At 38.1% G+C, this 23,443-nt stretch overlaps 2 protein-coding genes across 2 annotated transcripts in view; both read right to left on the reverse strand.

The window, feature by feature from the left end:
* The window catches only part of DIAPH2 (diaphanous related formin 2), a 983,541-nt gene that overhangs the window by 745,770 nt on the left and 214,328 nt on the right, over positions 1-23,443 (reverse strand). The window lies entirely within an intron of this gene.
* LOC136385981 (small ribosomal subunit protein uS10-like) lies at positions 454-19,750 on the reverse strand. Its single transcript, XM_066357304.1, has 2 exons — positions 19,672-19,750; positions 454-860 (listed from the first exon to the last, which is right to left on the reverse strand). Exons 1-2 carry the CDS (start codon positions 19,748-19,750, stop codon positions 454-456), a joined length of 486 nt encoding a protein of 161 aa, XP_066213401.1.

Raw genomic sequence — 23,443 nt, forward strand, 5'->3', positions numbered from 1 at the left:
ATCTGTTCCTGTATGTGCCCTGATCGGGGATCAAACCAGCAACCTCTGCATATCAGGATGATGCTCTAACCAACTGAGCTATTCATATTTATACTTAATAACATTTTATCATTCACTTATTGAAACATACTTTAATTAATATGAAGTATGCACAAGAATCTAAACAGACACTAGACTTCTTCAATAGATAATTTGTGTATTTGGTACTCATATTTTGTGTTTTCTTTATTGTTACTATTTCACCTTGTATATATTTATTTTTCACTGTATTCACAGCTCGCCAATTCACATTGCAGTAGACATAGAAATTACAGTGGTGGAGGGGTAGGGGGTGTGCAGAGAGAGTCTATTTATAGTTCATGCATAATCCTTACAGAAAAAATACACTATTATATAAAAATAAAAATTAAGATGCAAACATAAATCTATCCCGAGCCTTCTGACATTCTGAGGTCATTTTTTTAAACGTCTGATAGTCAATTTATCAAAAAAAAAATGATTTAAAGCATCTGCAATGGTAACTTCAGCCTCGAATCCTGGCAAAATACCGATGGAAGTGATCTGCTTAACAATCTCAGAAGGGCAGCTCAAGTCAATGAGTCGCTTGTGGACCCTCTTGTAAAAATGATCCCAAGCCTTAGAACCTTCCCCACAGGGAGTTCTTCTCTCAGTGACTCTCAGAGTTTTGGCAGGCATCCAAACTGCTCCTCTCATTTTGGGATTCTTTTCCTTTGTGCCTCTGATCGAATCAGAACAGGCCTTCCCCAAAGTCTTTTTGTTGCAGCTGGTTAGAGTAATTCTAATTCTGTGAATGGCTACCTCTGGTTGCACGGGTGTCTTTCCGTATTTAAAAGTCCTGGCTGTGGCTCAGCTTTCTAATCAACTTGTCCCATGGCCAGAGCAATGGTGACACGGGCAGGAGCAGGCGGGACAGAGATCCTCTGCAGCTGTCACATCTTCCTCAAAGAGGAGGTCATTATTTTTCAAGAGCCCACTTAGCCTGACCACCATAATCAAAGGGAAGAAAATTTTACGCTTAATTAAAGTATCTGAGGGACTCAATGAACCCTAAATCCATGGAAAGCAAGATTCTCTTTAGTTCTCTGCAGTGGGGAGGGGGGAAAAATACAGAAACGCTATAAATGTCCCTATTACAAGAGGCTGAGATTGTGCTCCCTAACACACACACGGAAAGGATAACCCTTCAGGGTTGCCCCAAACTGCAACCTTTCATCCATTCACTGGAGTTTCAGACACTGAATTATTTACACTTCGTGTAAATAGAACGTAAAATCAAAGATATAGTGGGTGGTGAATTCAGTACACCATATACAATATAGACATAACAGAAAATAGTGACTTCCTGGATTCACAACTATCTTTCCAAAGGGTTAAAGCTAAAATTAGAAAGTTCTATCCTGAGTCTCGTTAGCTGTAAAGGCAATTGGTCTCAGGTGCAGGAGGCCAATAATTAGTCATGTCATCCCTTTATCACTGTTTGTGATCTAAAAGCTAGTATAGAGGGTTATGTGTTCTAGTACAAATGGTCATATTTCCCTCTAATGGTAGTCTGTTCCCACGTGGAATATCATACCATGACCCAACTCACTGGAATGTCGAAGAAAATGAATGATTGTTCAATTTATTGAGGGAATTCAGAAAGTTGGGAAAATTATAACATATGAAACAGCTAAATCAAATGGTTAAGAACACTTTAAAGATGACAGTAAAAGGTGTTTACATGTTTTATTTAATAGCAGGAAAATATTTCATTTTAATACTAATGTTGCCAGAGTAATGTTTTGGCTTTTGTGTGTATGTGTGTGACAGAGAGAGACAGAGAGAGGGACAGACAGGAAGATAGAGAGATGAGAAGCATCAATTCTTCGTTGCAGCACCTTACTTGTTCATTGATTGCTTTCTCATATGTGCCTTGACCGGGGAGCTACAGCAGACTGAGTGACCCCTTGCTCAAGCCAGCGACCTTGGGCTCAAGCTGGTGAGCCTTGCTGAAACCAGATGAGCCTGCAATTCAAGCCAGCAAGCTCAGGGTTTCAAACCTAGGTCCTCTGCGTCCCAGTCCAATGCTCTATCCACTATGCTACCACCTGGTCAGGCTGTTTTGGTTTGCTGTTGTTTTTTTTTTTTTTTAATTTTTTTATTGAGAGGAAGGGAGGCAGAGACAGACTCCCACATGCGCCCTGACTGGGATTCACCCAGTAAGCTTACTAGGGGGCGATGCTCTGCCCATCTGGAGCCCTTGCTCCTTTACAACTGGAGCCAATTTTTTTAATGCCTGAGGTGGAAGCTATTGAGCCATCCTTAAGTGATCGAGGCCAACACACTCCAATCGAGCCATAGCTGCAAGAGGAGAGGAGAAGAGAGAGAAGGAGGGAGGGAGGGAAGGAGGGAGAGGGGGAGAGAGAGAGAGAGAGAGAGAGAGAGAGAGAGAGAGAGAGAGAGAGAGAGAAAAGCAAGAGGGGGAGGGTTGGAGAAGCAGATGGGTGCTTCTCTTGTGCCCCTGACTGGGAATTGAACCTGGGACATCCTCATGCCGGGCTGACACTCTACCACTGAGCAAACTGGCCAGGGCCAAAGAAATCTTTTTGAATGCAATTAAAACCAAACCTTAGTTATATGTACTTATGGGGGGGCGAGGCCCAGGTGATTAAAACCAATGTACATTGAGAAAAAATAAATAAAACCAAGGAACAACCCAATTCTAACACTATGTTCAGTCCATGGAGCAGTATCTCCAAAGGGTAGCCAAGAAAAACAGTGTTTTCAGCTTTTAAAAAGAAAATTTGTTCAGCTAAATCAACTTCATCATTAATTCCACTATCTACATCCCTTAAAAAATAAAATGTTAAAATCAAAACAAAATAGATTTGTATATGCTACAATTGCCTTGGTCACAGTCCAATAAAAAATCTGTATCTACTCAGGTTTGTCTACATGAAAGCAGTCACAATAGCCACGGGCATTTAAATGGCCTTGGAAACTTCATCATGGTGGATTGATGCATAAACTATTTCTGTCCATTCAAAGGTATCTACTACATGTAACAATGCCATTCCCAGACATTGGCGTATATTCCTTTGAAGCACATTCACGTTCCACCTATTTCACCTGCTTCATAGAGAGGTTGAACATGTCAATTTTCCAGCTCTTCCTCTTGGTGGTTTTGACTTCAGTGTTGAGATAGATTAAAATGCCCTTAGGAAACACTGAAAAAAAAATTCCATCTTTCTCTCTATATTCTGTTATTTGCTTAAGAGGATTTTATCGGGCTAAGTTATTCTACCCTTCAGGTCTCCCTGCAAAGACCCCGCCCTGTTTCATACAACTCACACATTTTTAAGACTTCTTCACAAAAGAGGAAATGTGGGTTCTTCTTAGTTGCTCATATAATATGAAAACAAATTCCTCTTACATATTCACACCAAATTATAAATGCCGGAACTACATACAAAAACCTCCTGAGGGCAATAGTTTAAGTAAAAATGTTCCCTCAATGGATCCGGTTCCTTATTCTTTAAAATCAATTTCTTAAGCTCTCGAAACTCCTTCAAAGACAGTTGAAATGGCTCAAGTCCAAATCTTTTAAAATGCCCAACAGGCTATAGGAAAAATACTTTCCTCTCCTGTGTTCCTTAAAAAAATGAGTGTTTGAAAAAGTTGAAAAGACTGTCCTAGTCATATTTTAAATTTTCTTCAGAGGTTGAAAATTGTGAATATAATTATGTTAGGACACTAACTAAGGCTCCCGCTTAGTAATATAACTAGCCAAACTTATAATAAAATGTTAACTTCCACAAGAAAAATCTATTGGTTCATTTTCCTAAGCTAAGTGATACAGTTAAAATTCTATCACACACTCCACAGGACATCCAGTTTCTTTTACTTTAGTAGAATTTGGTTAAAATGAACCTACTGCAAGAAATCACATTCCTAATCTATAAACACTAAAAATGAGACAGAGCTGCCATCAAGTTGATCTGTGATGAATAAGATAGGAAGTTTTTTGGACCCGGCCTGTGGCTCAATGGATAGAGCGTCAGCCTGGCCCATGAATGCCCTGAGTTCAATTTCCGGTCAGGGAACATAGGACAGTGGTCGGCAAACTCATTAGTCAACAGAGCCAAATATCAACAGTACAATGATTGAAATTTCTTTTGAGAGCCAAATCTTTTAAACTTAAACTATATAGGTAGGTACATTCTTTATCAAGGTAGTGCCCACATGTGGTATTTGGTGGAAGAGCCACACTCAAGGGGCCAAAGAGCTGCATGTGGCTCGCGAGGAGTGGTTTGCCGACCACTGACATAGGAAAAGCAATCATCTGCTTCTCTCTTTCCTCTCCCCTTCTCTTTCTTTTCTCCTCCCAACAGCTAGTGTCTCAACTGGTTTGAGCGTGGCCCCTGGTGCTGAAGATAGTTCACTTGGTCCAAGGACATCAGCTTCAGGCACTAAAAATAGCTTGGTACTCAAGCATCAGCCCCTGATGGGATTGCTGGGTGGATCCCGGTTGGGGCACATGAGGAAATCTGCCTCACTATCTCCTTTCCTCTCACTTAAAAAAAAAAAAAAAAGTTCTTTGAATGTAAGGACGAAAACAGAGAGGCAATAGAACATACCACCCACACATTTCCTTTATTCCTACACCAATTTGCATGTTATACTATCTGATTCTGATGGGCAGCAGAGAAGTTAAATGAATTTTCTTTCCTGTAATGGGTAAGGGGAGATGAAGGGTAATTACTGTTTGATGACTGAACAGCAGAAATGCAATAGTCCTTCTCACCTACCAGGTGCAGTTCTAAAACATACAATTAAAAACTCATTAAGGAATGTGATAGATACACAGACTAAGATCAAAGAAACTGAATTTTAAGGAATATATTTTAGCACGAAATAACTGCAACCAAACCAAAAAGAACCATTTCTTTGGGTCCTCATTTGCGGATGTCAGAAAAATCTCAGCAAGTCCAAATGTTTTATTGTCTTAGGATGTGTGTGATCTATAATGGTAATTGATTTTCTTTTCTGGTTTATTTTTATATAATATTTCAAAGTCCTCCCTAAAACTGAGAAAGATACAATGGAAATAGTGTCTGTTTGTGCATACATGCACTCTTAACCATAGTTAAATATCTTAATACATTCACCTTTACTAAATTTTTAAAACAATCATTGAGCAATGAACAGTCAAAATGTTTAACACCTTCACATTAAACAACTTGAGAACTGTTGACATTTATCTAAGATAAAATAGCCGAAGATGCTTATCATTTTTTTCTTCCACAGAGATATAAAACCATCTAAAGCAAAATAACAACAAAACAATAATAAACATGCAAATGACTTATAGGAAAAAACCTTTATAGGACTACAATGCAGTTAGAGTTCCTAAGAAAGAGACATTAGCATTTAATTATATTCAAATTGGCTTGCACTTATTTTCATAAAAATCTAGAAACATAGCTAATCCTAAAAGATACATATTTATACATAAGTCTTTCAAAACATATAAATGTTTGTTAAGGAAAGCACAACATTTTCATTACTGAAGTATCTTTGGCCTTCTTCAAAATTGTAAGAACTTTCTTTTCAATTGGAATAGTTAAAAACCAAAACAAACAGTAACACTGAAATTGACAACATGGTTTGTCTTCATTTACAAATAAAAGTCATTGAAAGTACACACACTGAACACAGTAGCTTTACTGGTCACGTAATCAAAGTAAGTTACCCCATATTGGCTCTTTCATCTTACAAATAAAGAAACGAGAGAATTTTAGTGACTTGTCTTAGACCGTGGAGTTAATGGCAAAGCTATGATTGAAATCCACCACTTCCTGGCCCTGGATGGTGGCTCAATGGATAGAGTGCCAGCCTGGCATATGAATATCCCAGGTTCGATTCCCAGTCAGGGCACACAGGAGAAGAGACCATCTGCTTCTCTCCCCTCCCTCTCCCTCTTCTGTCCCTCTCCCCCTACTGCAGCCAGTGGCTCAATTGGTTCAAGTGTGGCCCAGGCACTGAGGATATTTTCGTTGGAGCATGTCAGCCTCAGAAGCTAAAAATAGCTCAGTACTCCTGAATCGGCCCCAGACGGGGATTGCTGGGTGAACCCCCATCAGGGCACATGCGGGAGTCTGCCCCACTCTCTCCCCTTCCCTCATTTAAGAAAGAAAGGAAAGAAGGGGAGGGGAGGGGAGGGGAGGGGAGGGGAGGGGAGAAAGGAGAGAGAGAGAAAGAGGAAGAAAAAAATAAAAGAAGCAAACAAAGAAAGAAAGAAACAGAAAAAAAAAACAAAAAAGAAAGAAATCCACTACTTTTCCATCCTCGCATACTTCCCATTTACCTATAATAACAACTAGGTAACATAAAAATCATCAATTAGTAGTTAAAAGTGTTTTGCTTACTTTCTGTTCATGGAGGAATATTAAATGAAACAAATTTATAAAAATATCACCAATGTGGATATTCAGAAGTAAAACCAATACCAGAAAGGTATTTTTAAAATTATTTATTATATATTCCATCTCAAGGCAAGGGTGAAACTTTAGATAATAAAAAGATTGGAGATGTTCAAAATATATGCTTTATTTCTGCTTCCCATATACCGATATTTAAAATAGTTACTTGTTCAGCATATATACAAAGGCCTATCATACTGTGACTCATGATAGTGGACTGTAGACACACCAATGAATTACAGATCTATAAACATCCACTTCAAAAAAATTTAGCAATTGCTAGCTGATATATGGCCTGACACAAAATACATTTATAAAGAAGCAACAGAACAAAAATAGAGCCGTGCAACTTTAATTTGGCATTAGTCTGAGGTTCACAACTACATAAAGATTAAACAGCATTCTATGAACAACCAATGGGTCAACAAAGAAATCAAAAGAGAAATAAAAACGTATCTTGAGAAAAATAAACACAAAGTACAACATGTCAAAATGTATGGCATATAGCAAAAGGAGCTCTAAGAGGAAAATTCATTCTAGTAAATGCCTAACACAAAAAGTAGGAAAGGTCTCAAATGGGCAACCTAAATTTACACCTCGTAAAGCTAGAGAAAGAAGAACAAACAAAGCCCAAAGTTAGTAGAAGAAAAAAATAAATATTACTGCAAAAATAAAGAAAATGGAGACTAAAAGGATAATAGAAAAGATCAGTAAAACAAAGCTGGTTCTTTTGAAAGATAAAATTAAGAAACTTATAGCTTAATTTCAGAGAGAGAGAGAGAGAAGAGATGCACATAAATAAAATCAGAAATAAAGAGAAGATGTCATAACTGATAACAGAAATACAAAGAATCATAAGAGACTACTATGAACAATTTTACACCAACAAACTAGACAAACTAGAATGGGTCAATTTCTAGAAATATACAACCTACAAAGACTGAATCATGATGAAACAGAAAGTCTAAACAGACCTATTCCTTGTAAGGAGATTGAATGAATTATCAAAAACCTCCCAACAAAGTCTAGGACTAGACAGCTTCACTAGTGAATTGAATTCTATCAAACATTGAAAGCAAAATTATACAAAAACTTCTCAAACACTTCAACAAAAAAAACAACAGAAGAGGAGGAAACTCTTCCAAGCTCATTTTACAAGGCTAGCATTGTGCTGAAACAAACAAACAAAAAAAAACAAGGATGTCACAAGGAAATGCCCCTGATGAACATGATACAAAAGATTCTAAACAAAATATTAGCAAACCAATTTCAACAACACAGTAAGAAGATCAAACACCATGGTCAAGTGGGATTTATTCTACGGATACAAGGATGGTTCAACATCTGCAAATCAGTTAAAGTGATACACCATCTGAACAAAATGAAGGATAAAAACCATAGGACTTAGCAATAAATGCAGGAAGAAAGCATTTGAAAAATTTTATTATTTTTGATAAAAACTCAACAAAGCATGTGTGGAAAGAGGAAACACACCTCAACACAATGCAGGCCATACATGACAAGCCAACAGCTAACATTATGCTCAGCAGTGAAAAGCTAAAAGCTTTACTTCAAAAATCAGGTACAAGACGAAGATGCTCACTCTCACCACTAGCCAGGGCAATTGGGCAAGAAAAACAATAAAAGGCATCAAAATTGGAAAGGGAGAAGTAAAACTGTCACTATTTGCTAATGAAATGATGCTACATATAGAAAGCCCTAAGGAATGCATAAAAAAAAAAAAAAAAAAAGAAAGAAAGAAAGAAAGAAAGAAAGAAAGAAAGAAAGAAAGAAAGAAAGAAAGAAAGAAAGAAAGAAAAGAAAAAAAAAAAACCTCTTAGAAATAATAAATTCAATGAGGTTGCAAGATTTTAAATCAATGTGCAAAAACTTTTTATATTTCTCTATATTAATAATAAACTATCAGAGAGGTAAATTAGGAAAACAATCACATTTACAATTTCATCAAATAGAATAAAATAGGTAGGAATAAATTTCACCAAGAAGATGAAAGACCTATATATTGAAAACTAGTGGTCATTAATGAAAAAAATGGAATAAGACACAATAAATGTTCAGATATTCCATACTCATGGGTTGGAAGGAATAATATTGTTAAAATGTCCTTACCAACCAAAGCAATCTACACAATGCAAAGTATAGATTTGATGGAATCTATCAAAATGCTAATGGCATTTTTCACAGAAAAAAATATCCTACCATTTGTATGGAATCATAAAAGCCTCTAATTAGCCAAAGTAGTATTGAAAAGAGAGAACAAAGCTGGAGGAATCATGCTCCCTTAGTTCGAACTATATTACAAAGTTATAGTAATCGAAATAGTATGATATCAATATAAAAAACAGACATACAGAGTAATGGAACAAAATAGCCCAGGGGGGAAAAAACTCATGTGAAAAAAAATGCAATTAAATACTATTCAGACTTACATAAGAAAAAATTATTGCCATTAGAAATGGATGGAGTTGTTAACAGTGTTGGCCTGAGCACAGAGGTTGCTGGTTCGATCCCTGGTCAGGGCACATACAGGAACAGATCAATGTTCCCATCTTTCTCTCTCTCTTTCCCCTTTTCTCTCTCTCTAAAATCAATCAACAATTTCAAAAACATAGGGTGTTATATTGGGTGTGACACTTGAAACCATGTCAACACAATAAATTATAAATAAAATTTTTAAGTAAAAGGAAATAGAATTCGATGACATTACATTAAGTGAAACTAGTCAGACAGAGAAAGACAAATATCATGATTGCTCTTTTATGTAGAATCTAAAACCTATCTATCTATCTATAGAAAGATAATCTCTATATATCTAAACCCATAGATACAGAGAACAAATTAGTGCTTGACTGAGGAGGGGGTGGGGAATGGGAGAAATGGGTGAACTATTCTTTGGTTTTGCTTGAATAAGTTCAATTTTAAAAAATCAATATAAAGCTCTACCCACAATATAAAGAAGAAAGAAGAGAAAACCAAGCTATAATTAATTACAGGCATGCCTCATTTTATTGCGCTTTGCTCTTTGGTGCCTCGCAGATACTGTACTTTGATCAACATTGAGGCAAGATGCCTCAGCAAGAAGAGTACCACTCCTGAAGGCTCCGATTGTGGCTAGCCTTTTTTAGCCATAAAGTATTTTTAAATTCAGTTACTGACATTGTTTTTTCAGATGGGCAAATGGGCAGACATGCCCATCAGACATGATGTTATTGCACACTTAATAGACATTTCTAACATTTATAACATAACTTTTCTATGCACTGGGAAACCCAGAAATTCGTGACTTGTTTTTTCACAATATACACTTTATTGCAGGGGTCTGGAACCAAACCTGCAATATCTCTGTGGTCTGCATTTCTATGTCGAAATGCACAGACTTGACTCTCCCTGCTAGAGGACTGAGTTAAATAGTTGATGCTTGTACCTATATATAAAATACTTATATACACAAAATAACCATTCATATATCAGCTACAAATGATATACTGGTGACCGAAATTTCAAAAATGCATTGTTCTCACTAAAAATATTTTCCAAAAGAGCAAATAATTTATGTTATACATTTCTAAAAATATATAAATAAAAGATATTCTTCCCTTGGGGGGGGGAAGAAATGGGCAAATATGAGCAAAAAGTGTTCATGATGACTCCAAATCATGCACAAAGGGATCTGAGCCAAAGCCATTAAGAGTTGGAAAAGGTCTCTGAGACAAAGAATATTATATAGAGTCAAAAATAGTTGACCTTTTGGCCTGACCTGTGGTGGCGCAGTGGATAAAGCGTCAACCTGGAAATGCTGAGGTTGCCAGTTCAAAACCCTGGGCTTGCCTGATCAAGGCACATATGGGAGTTGATGCTTCCTGCTCCTCCCCCTTCTCTCTCTCTCTCTCTCCTCTCTATAATGAATAAATAAAATCTTAAAAAAAGCAAAACAAAAATAGTTGACCTTTTATTATATAATCTCATAGTTGATCATAGTTGTTGCTTGCTTGTCGTATGTGCCTTGACCAGGCAAGCTCAGGGTTTTGAACTGGCAAACCTCAGCATATCAGGTCGACGCTTTATCCACTGCGCCACCACAGGCCAAGCTCTTATTATGTGATCTCAGATCTGTTCGTGAGTTCACAAACTACAAAGTCCAGTATAGTGTTAAGTAAGTATATATAGCTCAACAGTATGTATCTAGCATGTTGCTTATATCTCCACATACTAATGGATAATTCGTATTTATCTAGCATCCTTCATATCAGTAGTTTCAGAAATTTCCAGCCACATATTTGAAAAATAAATATGCATATATAACTTGTTCCTTCTCAAAATTAATTTCTCTATAGCTGTCTGTTCGTTTTTATTAATCCAATTTTCCAAGATCATTTGAAAGAGTTGAGAAATTCATTAAGGTGAATGCTTGTATCAAACTATTATCAGAAGCAAATTAAGACACAGGATTTCAACATGTAAAGACATTATTGTAATTTATAAAACAAGACAAAAATAACCAGAATTAACAAAAAGCTCATTTGATAACAACTTGGCATAGCACATACTGAATTCAATTTCTGGGAGAAAATGATAAGTAAGTAGACTGACAGGAAATCTTTTTTAAGGTACAAAATAAGCCAAAGGTGAGAGTACCTACAGGTAGATATGCTATACCACTAACATTATAAATTGTTTTTCCACGTTAATTGATGCTTTTAATGCTGACCTCAATGGCACTACATAATTCTTAAGCATTTTCCAAATTAAAAAAATAATTAATACTTCATATAGTCTATTTTTTAAGACTTTTCTCAATTTAGAAAGGAGAGAGAAAGAACAGGAGGAGGAGCAGGAAGCATGAACTTCCGTATGTGCCTTGACCAGGCAAGCCCAGGGTTTCAAACCGGCGACCTCAACATTCCAGGTCGATGCTTTATCCACTGCGCCACCGCAGGTCAGGCACATATAGTCTATTTTTTTAAGTGAGGGAGAGAAAGACAGACAAGAAGAGAGAGAGCTGAGAAGCATCAACTTGTAATTGCAGCACTTTAGTTGTTCATTAATTACTTTCTCATATGTGCTGGGGTAGGGGGAGTGCAGCCAAACCAGTGACCTTCGGCTCAAGCCAGCGACCATGGGATCATGTCAATGATCTGACACTCAAGCCGGTGAGCCCATGGTCAAGCTGGTGACCTTAGGGTTTCAAACCTGGGATCTCAACCTCCCAGGTCAATGCTCCATTCACTGCGCCACTACCATCAGGCAATGCTTCATACAGTTTTAGTGCTGGACCCATTTCACAGTACTCTTATTCTTTGACAAACATTAATTCACATAGTGAAACTTATGATAACCCAGATCTTTAAAAATCTGTTTGACAATCCAGTTTACCATCTGGTTGTCAATTGTTTTTGATGAATACTGAATGCATCAATATAAGAAATTATCGCCAGAAAACTACTTTGGAAGCTGGTATCAGGGTGGTATGGTACCACAGCCTCGTCCCATAAAACACACCTAGAGCAGAACTCAGGACTCAGGCAGCAGCCTCCGGAACAGACAGAACCGGACTCAGTCTGCACGTTTCTGGGAACCCTGTGAAGGACATGTTTAACTCATGTTCATCAACTAATTCCCAACCCCCTTCATTTGAGTTCCTCCGACCAGGGAATAGAATGCGAAATAGCTAACTTGTTTACCAACCCCCCCAACCCCCTTTTTCCGGTCATTGGGTTGTTTCCAACCATTCCCCAACCCCCTTACCTAGTTAATGATATCCCCATCTCTCCCTTCCACGTTGATGTGGCCATTAAACTAACCAGTTGAGAAAGAATAAGATTGTACGGTCAACACTCCAGCCAAAGGAGCAAGACCCAGCAGTCTAGGGCCTGCGTTAGGGATAAAAACAGAATTTGTTCTCTGCCTGCACGCTTGCTGACTGGCTTTCAACAGCGGCAGCACGCCCTTCTGCAGAAGTTATTCAAGTTGCTTTGCCGAGGTATTTTGTCTCCACAAGTCTTGCTTAATTTCATCTCTAACACCTGTATGTTGCAGAGCAGGCCTAACAAACAGGAGTCAGCTGATTCTGAGTATATGGGGGCTTGCGATTCATATTCACATGGCAGACCACACTAAGTAGTTCACTTGAACCTGATTTCACTTTTCAAACTACACTCTAAGTTCATCATGCCTGCTATATTCTGCCATCATGGAATCTGTCTCAACAGACGATTTTCCAGTTTCAACCCCCCGATGTGAGAGGCTGTACACCTAGAGCTCTGCAGATCAGGTAGGAAATCTCCCCGAATTAGCTGTCCATTATCTAACACCAGCAGAACAGCTGGGGTCACGGAGCAAACACTTATCTAGCGCACACAGATCCTTTTTAATCGACCACACAGCCTACCTGCACTCCAGGTGCTAGCTAGCATCTGCACTGAATTAGCAGCTATCCTCCTCCTATCGAAAGTCCAGCTGAGATGATAGATATTCCGGGGAATGGGGGGAGCCTCAGGGACATTTCTCAAGTATCCTGTTTGCTGGTGAGATGACTGGAAGCTCTCTATTCCACCAGTGCTATTACTCTGGGTCTTTGTAGAAATACCATGACCTTGATTTTTTTTTTAACTCAATGTCCCACGTAGGAAGTAAACATGCATAGAAATCCTCTGTACTGTTTGGAAAGCTAGCAAAGACTCATTCTGCTGTTTTGTGTAATGTCCCTCATTTAAAGAACCACGAAATAGAATTCTCTGAGCTCAGAAGTAGGAAGAACGTCCTTCCTGAAAAATAGATGCACTATCATTTATCAGATAATGGCTGCGTCTCTTAATACTCTGCCTTTTTTCTCCCCTTGGCTACAAGAAAGATTGCAACTGTATTATACTCAAATCATTACCTGGCATTGTCTGAGGCTTTTTGAAAAGGAACACTCTCCCTACTTGTAAACGTGGAGCTTGTATTTTACCCTCATCTTTATGGTAGCAGGATACCTCCATCTCTTATCGGAAGCTACAAGTGCTTTTAGTAATAGCTCCATAATAATAACAGGAGTATGTAAAACTCTGGTATGTGCCCACGACCTTTAGTTAAATTAATTCAGATAAATCAAAATGAAAATTTCAAATGCCACATATCCATTAGCATTATCTTCCCAAGACAAATTTTGACTGAATAGAAAATGCAATAGAAGGCACAGCAAATGTTTTCCAGTGAAAGGAAGTTAGCATTCTACTATTAAGGAATCCATTTAATCAGTAGCTTGCTTCTGTTATGAGAAATAATATTGGATCTGCCCTAAAGTTGTGCTCTGAGGCTAAAATTACATAATTAAAATTTCAATGTCAATATATATGGTGCCAACGTAGCTAAATGAGCATGGATATGGCTGCCGTCAATTCAAATTATTGATCAAGATTTTAAAAGCAAGCATAAAATTGAACATAAGTGCACTGAACTTACTATTTTCTATTCTATGCAAAAATGGACTAGGAACTTCTGAAATGACTCATGCATTAAAGAGTTAAAGCGAACAAATTTAAAATACCAATATTAAACAACCCTGCTTTGGTAATACTGCCTTACGAGATGTGCTCACAGTACGTCCTGTTCACATTTCTGCATCAGAAAAAACTGTCCTCATTATTCTGTTTTTCAGAGTAGACCAATGCAAAATGTTCTAAGAATATTGATCTGCACCTACCTTTACATTAACTTTCTAAGTACTGCTGGCTCCTTTGCCAAGCTTTTAGTAAGTTTAATACAAGCTGTTTAAATAGTTATTAACATCCATAATTCAGAAAGTGCTTTCTATTCCTAATTTGTATTACTGTCAAGAGCCAGCTATTTTCATTACGATGATTATGTTAAAATGCACATTTGTTAATACACAGGAAAAATGTTTCACTCTAAAGAGAAGTTTGAAAATATCAAGTAAAAACAAATGTTTGAGAGGTAATGTAAACAACTACACACATATAAACTCTAAAAGACATTTTCCCTGTTTTCACTTTAAAAAACACAGGCTGAGGAAGCTGTCCACAGAGAAAGAGAACACACACACCAGGCCATGAGTTTGACAGATCAATCACTAAGGTTCCAAGCAAAAAAGAAGAAAATTTCCTAGTGGGGTAAAATACCCCTCAAGCTATAATCCAATTTCAGCAACAACTCTGCAAAGAATGCTACACGATCACAACTCTCTGATACTATTCTTCAAACCACTATTTGCTGTTTTTGTCATGTGTTGAGAAATCTTAATCACAATGATTTATTGCTACATATTTCTTTGGATCTTCATAAAACATATTGTCAAATACTTATCCATCCTGGGATGGGTTGGCTGGGAATAAAACTGCCCAAACTCACCGGTCATTTCTCAGTGGGCACTGCTTCCCTTCATAAACCTCAGTAAAGGAATATGAACAAAATTCTACAAATAACACAGTTCTCATTCTAAAACACGCAGGCCATGGTATGTGCAGATTCGAATGCAATTTGTGTTGGCAGATCGAGATTTTTTTTTTCAGAGACAGAGAGAGAGGGACAGAGAGACAGGAACGGAGAGAGATGAGAAGCATCAATCATCAGTTTTTCGTTGTGACACCTTAGTTGTTCATTGATTGCTTTCTCATATGTGCCTTGACCACGGGCCTTCAGCAGACCGAGTAACCCCTTGCTTGAGCCAGTGACCTTGAATCCAAGCTGGTGAGCTTTTGCTCAAACCAGTTGAGCCCGCACTCAAGCTGGAGACCTCAGGGTCTCGAACCTGGGTCCTTCCCCATCCCAGTCCGACACTCTATCCACTGCGCCACCGCCTGGTCAGGCCAAATTGAGATTTATAGTAAAAATGCACGGGTTTTAGGGTGTTAACTAGAGTTGTAAACATTCCATTTCATTAATTCGTCCCACAATAGTCAGAAGACCACTGCGTAAAGCACACTACCTTGTCTGAAGCTTCTGACTATGGTTCAAATCAAACCAACAGTTTACATTCCTGTGTGGAAATCGTGAGCATCATTTGTTTTCTCTGGTTACAGCTAAAAATGCAGGGCCACAAAAGAGTGCCAGATTAATGCAAATTCATTCTCACTGCTGAAGAAGCACGGGTTGTTATTGATGATGAGTCAATATGCACGTGAAATCACACATTATTGCCTACAAGTTATACCATACCTGCCATCATCAAACAGTAAGAGGGCAAGAGTGTCCCTTCCCTAGAGGAGTCTAAAATCTAAATGAGAAAAGCAGACATACATGCATGAAACTGTTACAGACCATAAGCGGGTGCAGGTGAGTGTGCGGAGTACAAAATAAATGTCAGAGGACTCTATAGTAAGGGAGTAATTGGGGATCTAGTCCGTTAATGGTTTATAAAAGGAATTTTTAAACATTTACCTTTAGCAGAAAATAATATGTTGAAATGACTTTCTTAGAGCTTTTATCAGCTAAGCGATTAAATACCATATGAATTTCAAATTCATGGCTCTGTTTAATATTCTGAAATGACTACGCTTTGAGAATGTTTAGTAAAGCTATTTGTGTGTGCATTTGTGTGCGTGTTTATAATTATTTATTATTTTAAGAAGGGCTGAACAAAAAGAAACTAGTTCAAACTAGTAGGGAAGGAAACCAGCCACGAGGGGGGTCAATGTCTGAATTCTAATGAGCATCATGATTGAAAAATAGTAACGTTAACACATTCGTAAATTGCTTCCTTCAATATTTTAAAGGAAATTAGAAATACCTGTCTGGTGTTGGTTAAATATGATAATTATAAAGGCAAGAAAATAATGGAATGCTAAGAAATCTTTCAATTTTGGCTCTGGCTGGTGGCTCCGTGGACAGAGCATTGGGCAGGCATATAGACATTGCAGGTTCAATTCCTGGTCAGGGTACACAGAAGTGACTATCTGCTTCTCTCCCCCTTCCTCTCCCCCTTCTGTCCCTCTCCCCCTCCCGCAGCCAATGGCTCAATTGGTTCAAGTGTGACCCTGGGCACTGAGGATAGCTCCGTTGGAGCATATCAGCCTCAGGTGCTAAAAATAGCTCCATACTGGAGCATCGGCCCTAGATGGGGTTGCAAGGTGTATTACAGTTGGGGCACATGAGGGAGCCTGCCTTACTATCTCCCCTACTCTCAAATAAATAATAATAATAATAATAATACAAAAAATCTCAGTCTTATGGACAAAAGTTTTTCTCATTTTCAAAACCATTCCTGAATACTAATCTAGTTAAAAGAGTAAACATAATAAGATTGGATCAAAGCAGATGAGAACATAAAACATAGTTTAGAGTTGGAAGGCTCCAATCTCATTTGCTTTTAGTTTTTTACTGGATTTTTTTTTCTTTTTTTTTTTTTTGATTTTTTATTCATTTTAGAAAGGAGAGAGAGAGGGAGAGAGAGAGAGAGAGAGAGAGAGAGAGAGAGAAGGGGGAGGAGCAGAAAGCATCAACTCCCATATGTGCCTTGACCAGGAAAGCCCAGGGTTTCGAACCGGTGACTTCAGCATTTCCAGGTCGACGCTTTATCCACTGCGCCACCACAGGTCAGGCTTTTTACTGAATTTATTGGGTGACATTGATTAATACAACTACACAGGTTTCAGGTGTACAATTCTATAACACATCGTCTATCCCCCCTTTACCCTCCTCCACCGATCTCATTTACTTATGGTGAAACAGCACCCCCCAAAGAGGTCACTCGCTGACTGGAATAAGGTCACAGAGAGTGAGAAATCTAGGACTAGCAGTCAGATCTCATGACTGGCATTCTAGTGTGACTCTATCTTATAACATACTATCTCTCAGCATTTAGTATTACAGAATGCTTTTCTTTATAAAGGAAATGAGGCCAATAAAATTTCATTTCATTAAGGATAGCTATACATAAAAATAGATCTAGAAATAGTACATACTTCTACTTTTCCAGAATCCTGAACTAGTTCTAGACAGAATTTAGCTTACAGTAATTTTGTTATTTCAAGGGTTTTAAGGATAGTTATCCATCGCATGATTGTAGTGGGTTGAATATGATCTCTCTAGAACTCAGACTATCACCTTATTTGGAAACAGGGTTATTTGCAGATGTGATTAAGGGTGGAGGAAACATCACACTGGCCACCATAGGGTGGCCTCTAAACCCAATTAGAGTGTCCTTATGCTAGACACAGAAATGACAAGTAGAGACATAGAGGAGACAGGACAAGGGAGACAGGTTCAGTTTCAGTTACACTGTCACAAGCCATGCAACACCGGAAGCAGGAAGAAGCAAAGAAAGAGCCTCCCCAAGTGCCTAAGAGGAACTTTCCTGCTGAAACCTTGCTATCGGCCTAGCAGTCTCCTACTGCATTTCTGTTTTGTAAGTTACCCAGCTTTTGGTAACTGTAATGGAAGTCCTAGGAAACTAGAACAATAATATTAAATGATTCCTGTTGAATTTCAAGGATGATTTACTGTTATATAACCCACTATGCATTCAAGGTGATTTATCCTTTTATAGACTATTTTGTTTGTTTTCTGTGATACTTCCTTCTTCTTATACAAATTATTCTTTATTGAGTTTATTCTTACACTGTTTTCCTCCTTCTCTGACTGTTGTTGCTGTTATTTCCTTGCTCTTGTTTGCTTATTTGTTTCTGTCCAAAAGGAAGACTATGTAGTTATTTGATGTGTTGGTCTGATTAATTATTTTTTAGTTTCTGTTAGGGGGAATTTTTTTAAGGACGTTTGTTTTTCTTTTTAAACTTTTTTTTTAATTTAATAGTTTTAAAGAGATGAGAGAGAGAGAGACAGAAAGAGAAAGAAAAGGGGAGAGGAGCAGGAAGCATCAACTCCCATATGTGCCTTGACCGGGCAAGCCAGGGGTTTCGAACCTGCAACCTCAGCATTCCAGGTTGATGCTTTATCATCTGCACCACAGATCAGGCTGTGAGGGGGATTTTAAAGTAGGGGATGGTTAGAGAACAAAATCTTATAGCTGCTGTTCGGTTTAAATCTAATGAAAATAGGTGTGGTTTAGAATATGAAATGGTTACATGCATTTCTAAAAGCTAAGTTTTATTTTTTTAATTTTAATTTGGAAATTGAGTTGATGAAGTTAAACAAGTTACTTTCCTGCAGGACTTTTAAAAGATTTTAAAAAATGATACTGATGTTTGCTATGAGTTCCCAAGAGGGGAAAATGGATAATTCTAGAACTTATTTAACCATGTGGTGTAGAAACAAATCCTCACAGCATCACGTCTCAGTTGTTGGGAGGAGGAGATTGAGAATGCTCCCTTATGAGGATTAAGCATCTTTGGACTACAGTCTGATTTTGGATAAATGTCCAAGGAGAGAACGCTGCTCAGAGGTGGCTTACTAGACTGCAGTGAGAATTCTTGGGACAGTCACAGGGAAAAAAACCCACTGGTGCTCCTCGGTCTTTCTCCTTTCCAAAACCTACACATACACACCCAGGAACACGAGAGGCAATCACAGTAGCAGCGTGTTCCTTTTGCTTATTAATTCAACTTGTAATGCCACAAGTAATAATGCAAAACGTTGAATATACAGGATGAATAAAATAACCCTTGACCTTCAGAATATCTCCATACAATAACTTTCCGTCTCATCTTATTGGTGTTCCTGTGCTGGCCAGCACCTGACAAGCTCATATCCCCTTCTTAGGGGAACACTCCCCAAAGTCATCTTCTGAGGGAACAGCCCAAGTTGGACAAATTCTGGACCACATCACCCCGCCGCCATCTCCTTTAGCAGAGGTAAATCTGACTCGATCAGGGGTGGTCGCCTGAGCTAAAGCATGGTTAACACTTAATCTGGCCTGCAGACTGAGGCAGCCTGGCACGAAAAGCTTTGCCCAACCAGAACCAGACGGGAACCAGAGTCACCCTATTAAGAATCTCACCTGGGCAATACACAGAAGCCCAGGCCGTTCATGTCAGGCAAAGATACTGACAATGGGACTCATCAGGGTGAAGGTTCATGAAATTCTGCTACTGAATTGAGAGGATTTCTATGCAAAAATACTCAGGTGTAGGACTACCTCAGTATGTAAATGACCTTCTGTATCAGCTCCATGAGGCACAGCTACACAAATGTCCCTGGAAGGCTTGTGAGGTCTCCAGTTCCCTGTTTCTACCCAGAGTTATCCTTTAACATCTAGGTCAGGTCATACACGTACTATCCTCAAAACTCTCTAACAGCTTCCCAGCTCTCAGAGAAAAGCCAAAGTCCTTCGAGTGGCTCTCAAGACTCGACATTCTTTGTCTCCAGCCACATGGGTCTCTTGGGACATTCCTAGAACAGGACAAGCATTTACTGTATTTCCCCATGTATAAGACGCTCCCATGTATGAGACATACCTTAATTTTGGGGCCCGAAACTTGAAAAAAAATGTATTACATAAAGTTATTGAACTCAGCTTTTATACATCATAAAATTAATACAACTCCTCATTACTGTCAAAACTCCCATCCATTAGCTTGTCCTCATCTGTATCTGATGACAAATCACTATGTTCAACAATTAGCACAAAAACAAGCGCAAAAAAAAGTGGGAAATGCTGCCTGACCAAGCGCTGGTGCAGTGGATAGCGCATCGGCCTGGGACACTGAGGACCTGAGGTCACCAGCTGGAGCATGAATTCACCAGCTCAAGTAAGGGGTTGCTGGCTTGAGCATGGGATCATAGACATGACCCCATGATCACCAGCTTGAGCCCAAAGGTCATTGGCTTGAAGCCCAAGGTTGCTGGCTTGAGCCAGGAATCACTGGCTCTGCTGTAGCCCCCCTGGTCAAGGCACATATGAGAAAGCAATCAATGAACAACTACGGAGCGGCAACAAAGAATTAATGCTTCTCATCTCTCTCCCTTCCTATCTGTCTGTCTCTCTATGACTCTCTCTCTATATATATATAAAAGAAAATAAAAATATTTTTTTTAAACCCAGGAAATTAAAGTAAAAAAAAAAATCTATAACCACTGCATAAGAAACATCCAGCTTTTTTACCCCAAATTTTTTGGGAAAAAATGTGCATATTATACATGGGGAAATACAGTACTATTGCTGTTTCCTGTTTCTAACAATGGTTTTCCTGCAGTGGACAACATAGCTCATTCCCACACTTCCTTGTGACCTCTGCTCAAACATCACTAAAGTCAGGGTACTGACCATCTGATATAAAAGAGCAACTTCCCCCCCAGCACAGATCACAACCTGAGATTTTATGCAGATAAATATTTTTTAATTATCTGACTTCTCTTACTAGGAGGTAAGCTCCATATGGAAAAAAATAATTTCTTTTTGTTACTCCTTTCCCTCTGCTATGTAAAGACAAACCACATAATATCAAGTGCTATTTATTGAGCTACTGCAACTTTAGGTTTTCCCAAAGAAAAAAACTTCTAATAGTATGACATTAAAAAATGTTTGCTTAATTTATTATGTAGTAATAAATTAAAAGAAATATCATATGGATAGCATTTGAATTACTACAAGTATCATCCCTAATAGACAGGGTGAATAAGTCCCAAATTTCACTATAAATAGCCATGTGGTTATCAGAAAAAGAGAATTTTCAATGCAGTGATATATATTCTTAAGATATTCCACTTCAAAAAATAAATGTATTGGTTTACAGAACATGCAGAATTCCAGATGATTCTTTTAATCAGTGGAAATACAGGCTCAAGAGGTATTTTAGTATCATTAAAATTAATCTGAGTTATACAGCTAAGTTCTCTATAACAACAATAAAATAAAGTTCTGTTTATTAAACTGGCAAATGAGTTCACAGCTGTTTTCATATTCACACATTTTGCTGCAAGATTTCATGGTGGGTTTTTCAAATTGAATTCATGTAAATTTTGATGAAAGAAATAATGTCAAAATATTTAGTATGTGACAAGAGCGAAAGGAGGCTATTTTAGAAGATATTCCTTCCTGCGAGGGAGTACAAGGAACTAGTTAAGGGCCCAGGCTCTAGGGGCGCAGAGTTGGAATCTTAGCTCTGATGCTTATTAGCTATTAAAATGGAGAAAATTACCTAACCTTTCTGAACCTCAACTTTCTCATCTATAAAATGAGAACAATACTAATATTACTAATAAAGCTAATCTGGTTGGATGTGTATATTTCAAGTTCTTAGAACATTTCCTGGGGACAGTAAATGCTATAAAGTATTCCTTGTTATATTTTTTAATGTTGTTAAAGATGTCTGTAGGACAGCCAGGGAAAGCATCTGGAGACAGAGTCTGAATTTTAACAGAGAGATCTGAGCTGGAAATATAAATCTAAGCATCATGGGGGGGGGGGGGGACACACACGCATGCACACACACACACACTGTTGAAACAGTGCCTAACAGATAAGTACTACGTAAATGTAAGTATGTTAATTATTATTTTAATATTATCCAAATATTGTTCTTTTAATAACCATTTTATATGTCAATTGAATTTAAGCTTATTAAAATAAAAGTTAACACTTAAATGCATAGAGTAGGTGCTCACTAAACGTTTAATGAATGCCAACAATTCTGGGTGGCTACCTTTATGATTCATCATATTAAAAAGCAGATAGAAGTTGAGAAAAAACTTTCTATTTCTCAGATTATACTGAAACTCTAAATCTAAATTTATCAGCTAAAAGTAATAAAGGCAATTACTAACAATTATGACAACAGTGAGATTAGCCTTGACTTGAAAGCATTTTCAAATGTATAGTTAATTTAGAATCAACCTCAGTATAAATGCATATATTTCAAATGCCTGCGAGCCATAGAAAAACAATCCCAAGTAGAGTATAACCATCAATTAAGTTCTTCAGATCCCTTAGGCTTAGAAGTATTTCCCCAGGATTTATACATTATCCTCAAAGGTTTGGCTCACATACAGAGCAGGAGCGGAGAGGAAGGCACACACAGGCCAAGCCATTCACCAGCTAAACAAGGTGGAAAAAGTATGCATGCCGGGTGGATGGTTTAAAATGAATTTTTAAAAATCTTCTATCCCTAACATGCACCAAATGTGCATGTATAAGATAATAGAGCAATTATACTCTGCCTAAAAATGTTTGGTGGTTTCAACTCACATGACAATGAGCCCTACTTAGTATTTTCTACAGCAGTCCCTCACCTGCAGCAGAAGCCTACTGAGGCACATGAGTCCATTAGGAAGAATAAACAGGGAGGGAAAGCTTACCGGCATAATTAAGACCTAAAAAGATCCTCAAGGAACATAAAAGGACAGTTTCCCTCAGATGTGGAGGGAGAGGGGATGGTCCGGGGTCTTAAATTCAGGTGCACATATCACAACTTCCAGTTCCCAGGCACAAAGACAGCCCCGGAAACCTTTTTATCGCTTGCCTTTTTCTTAGTTCTGGAGGAATTCTTTCTAGAGTTGGGGAAAAAAGGTGCCTGCCCATCCATTGCCAGCGGAATAAACTTGAATCATTAGGAGAGTGACTGTAAAGTCATAAGAAAATCAGATTTTAATCGCAGGATTCCTGCATTGTTCTAAGAAGGGATATCACAAAGAATATTATGTCTTCTATACTTTCTTTCTGCACAAAGATACTGAAGAAGGAATATGCTCCTCATTGACCCTTCCCCAGTATGATTTTCCCCAAGAAGAAAACCTTTTTCAACAGAGTATAAAAACAGATTTATGGTATGTTAACCATTGGTGGTTTTCAACAGGGTGCCGTTTCTGATTTCTTTGCTTTGGGGTGGGAATAGAAAAGTGAAGTTTATGCCTCAGAATGCTTAAGTAAGAATGGGTGACGTTTCTGTAAAGGCTGACAATGAGAGGCCACATTCTGATAGTTTTCCTGACAGTATGGATGGCAGGCAATGGTGCCTTCAAAGGATCTTTGTTTTTGTACCTCCTTTTTGTAATCCAAATAAGACAAACTATGCTTGCCTGACCAGGCGGTGGTGCAATGGATAGAGCAT

This window comes from Saccopteryx leptura, chromosome X, assembly GCF_036850995.1.
Source record: "Saccopteryx leptura isolate mSacLep1 chromosome X, mSacLep1_pri_phased_curated, whole genome shotgun sequence".
NCBI classification, from domain to species: Eukaryota; Metazoa; Chordata; class Mammalia; order Chiroptera; family Emballonuridae; genus Saccopteryx; species Saccopteryx leptura.

Bases quoted from the DNA above. Each gene is read 5' to 3' on its own strand.
- LOC136385981 (XM_066357304.1), bottom strand. From the start codon at position 19,750: ATGTCGAGTCTTGAGAGCCACTCGAAGGACTTTGGCTTTTCTCTGAGA. The intron at 861-19,671 runs GTACGTGTATGA...GCTGAGCCACAG, and splicing joins GTTAGAGAGTTTTGAGGATA to CCAGGACTTTTAAATACGGA.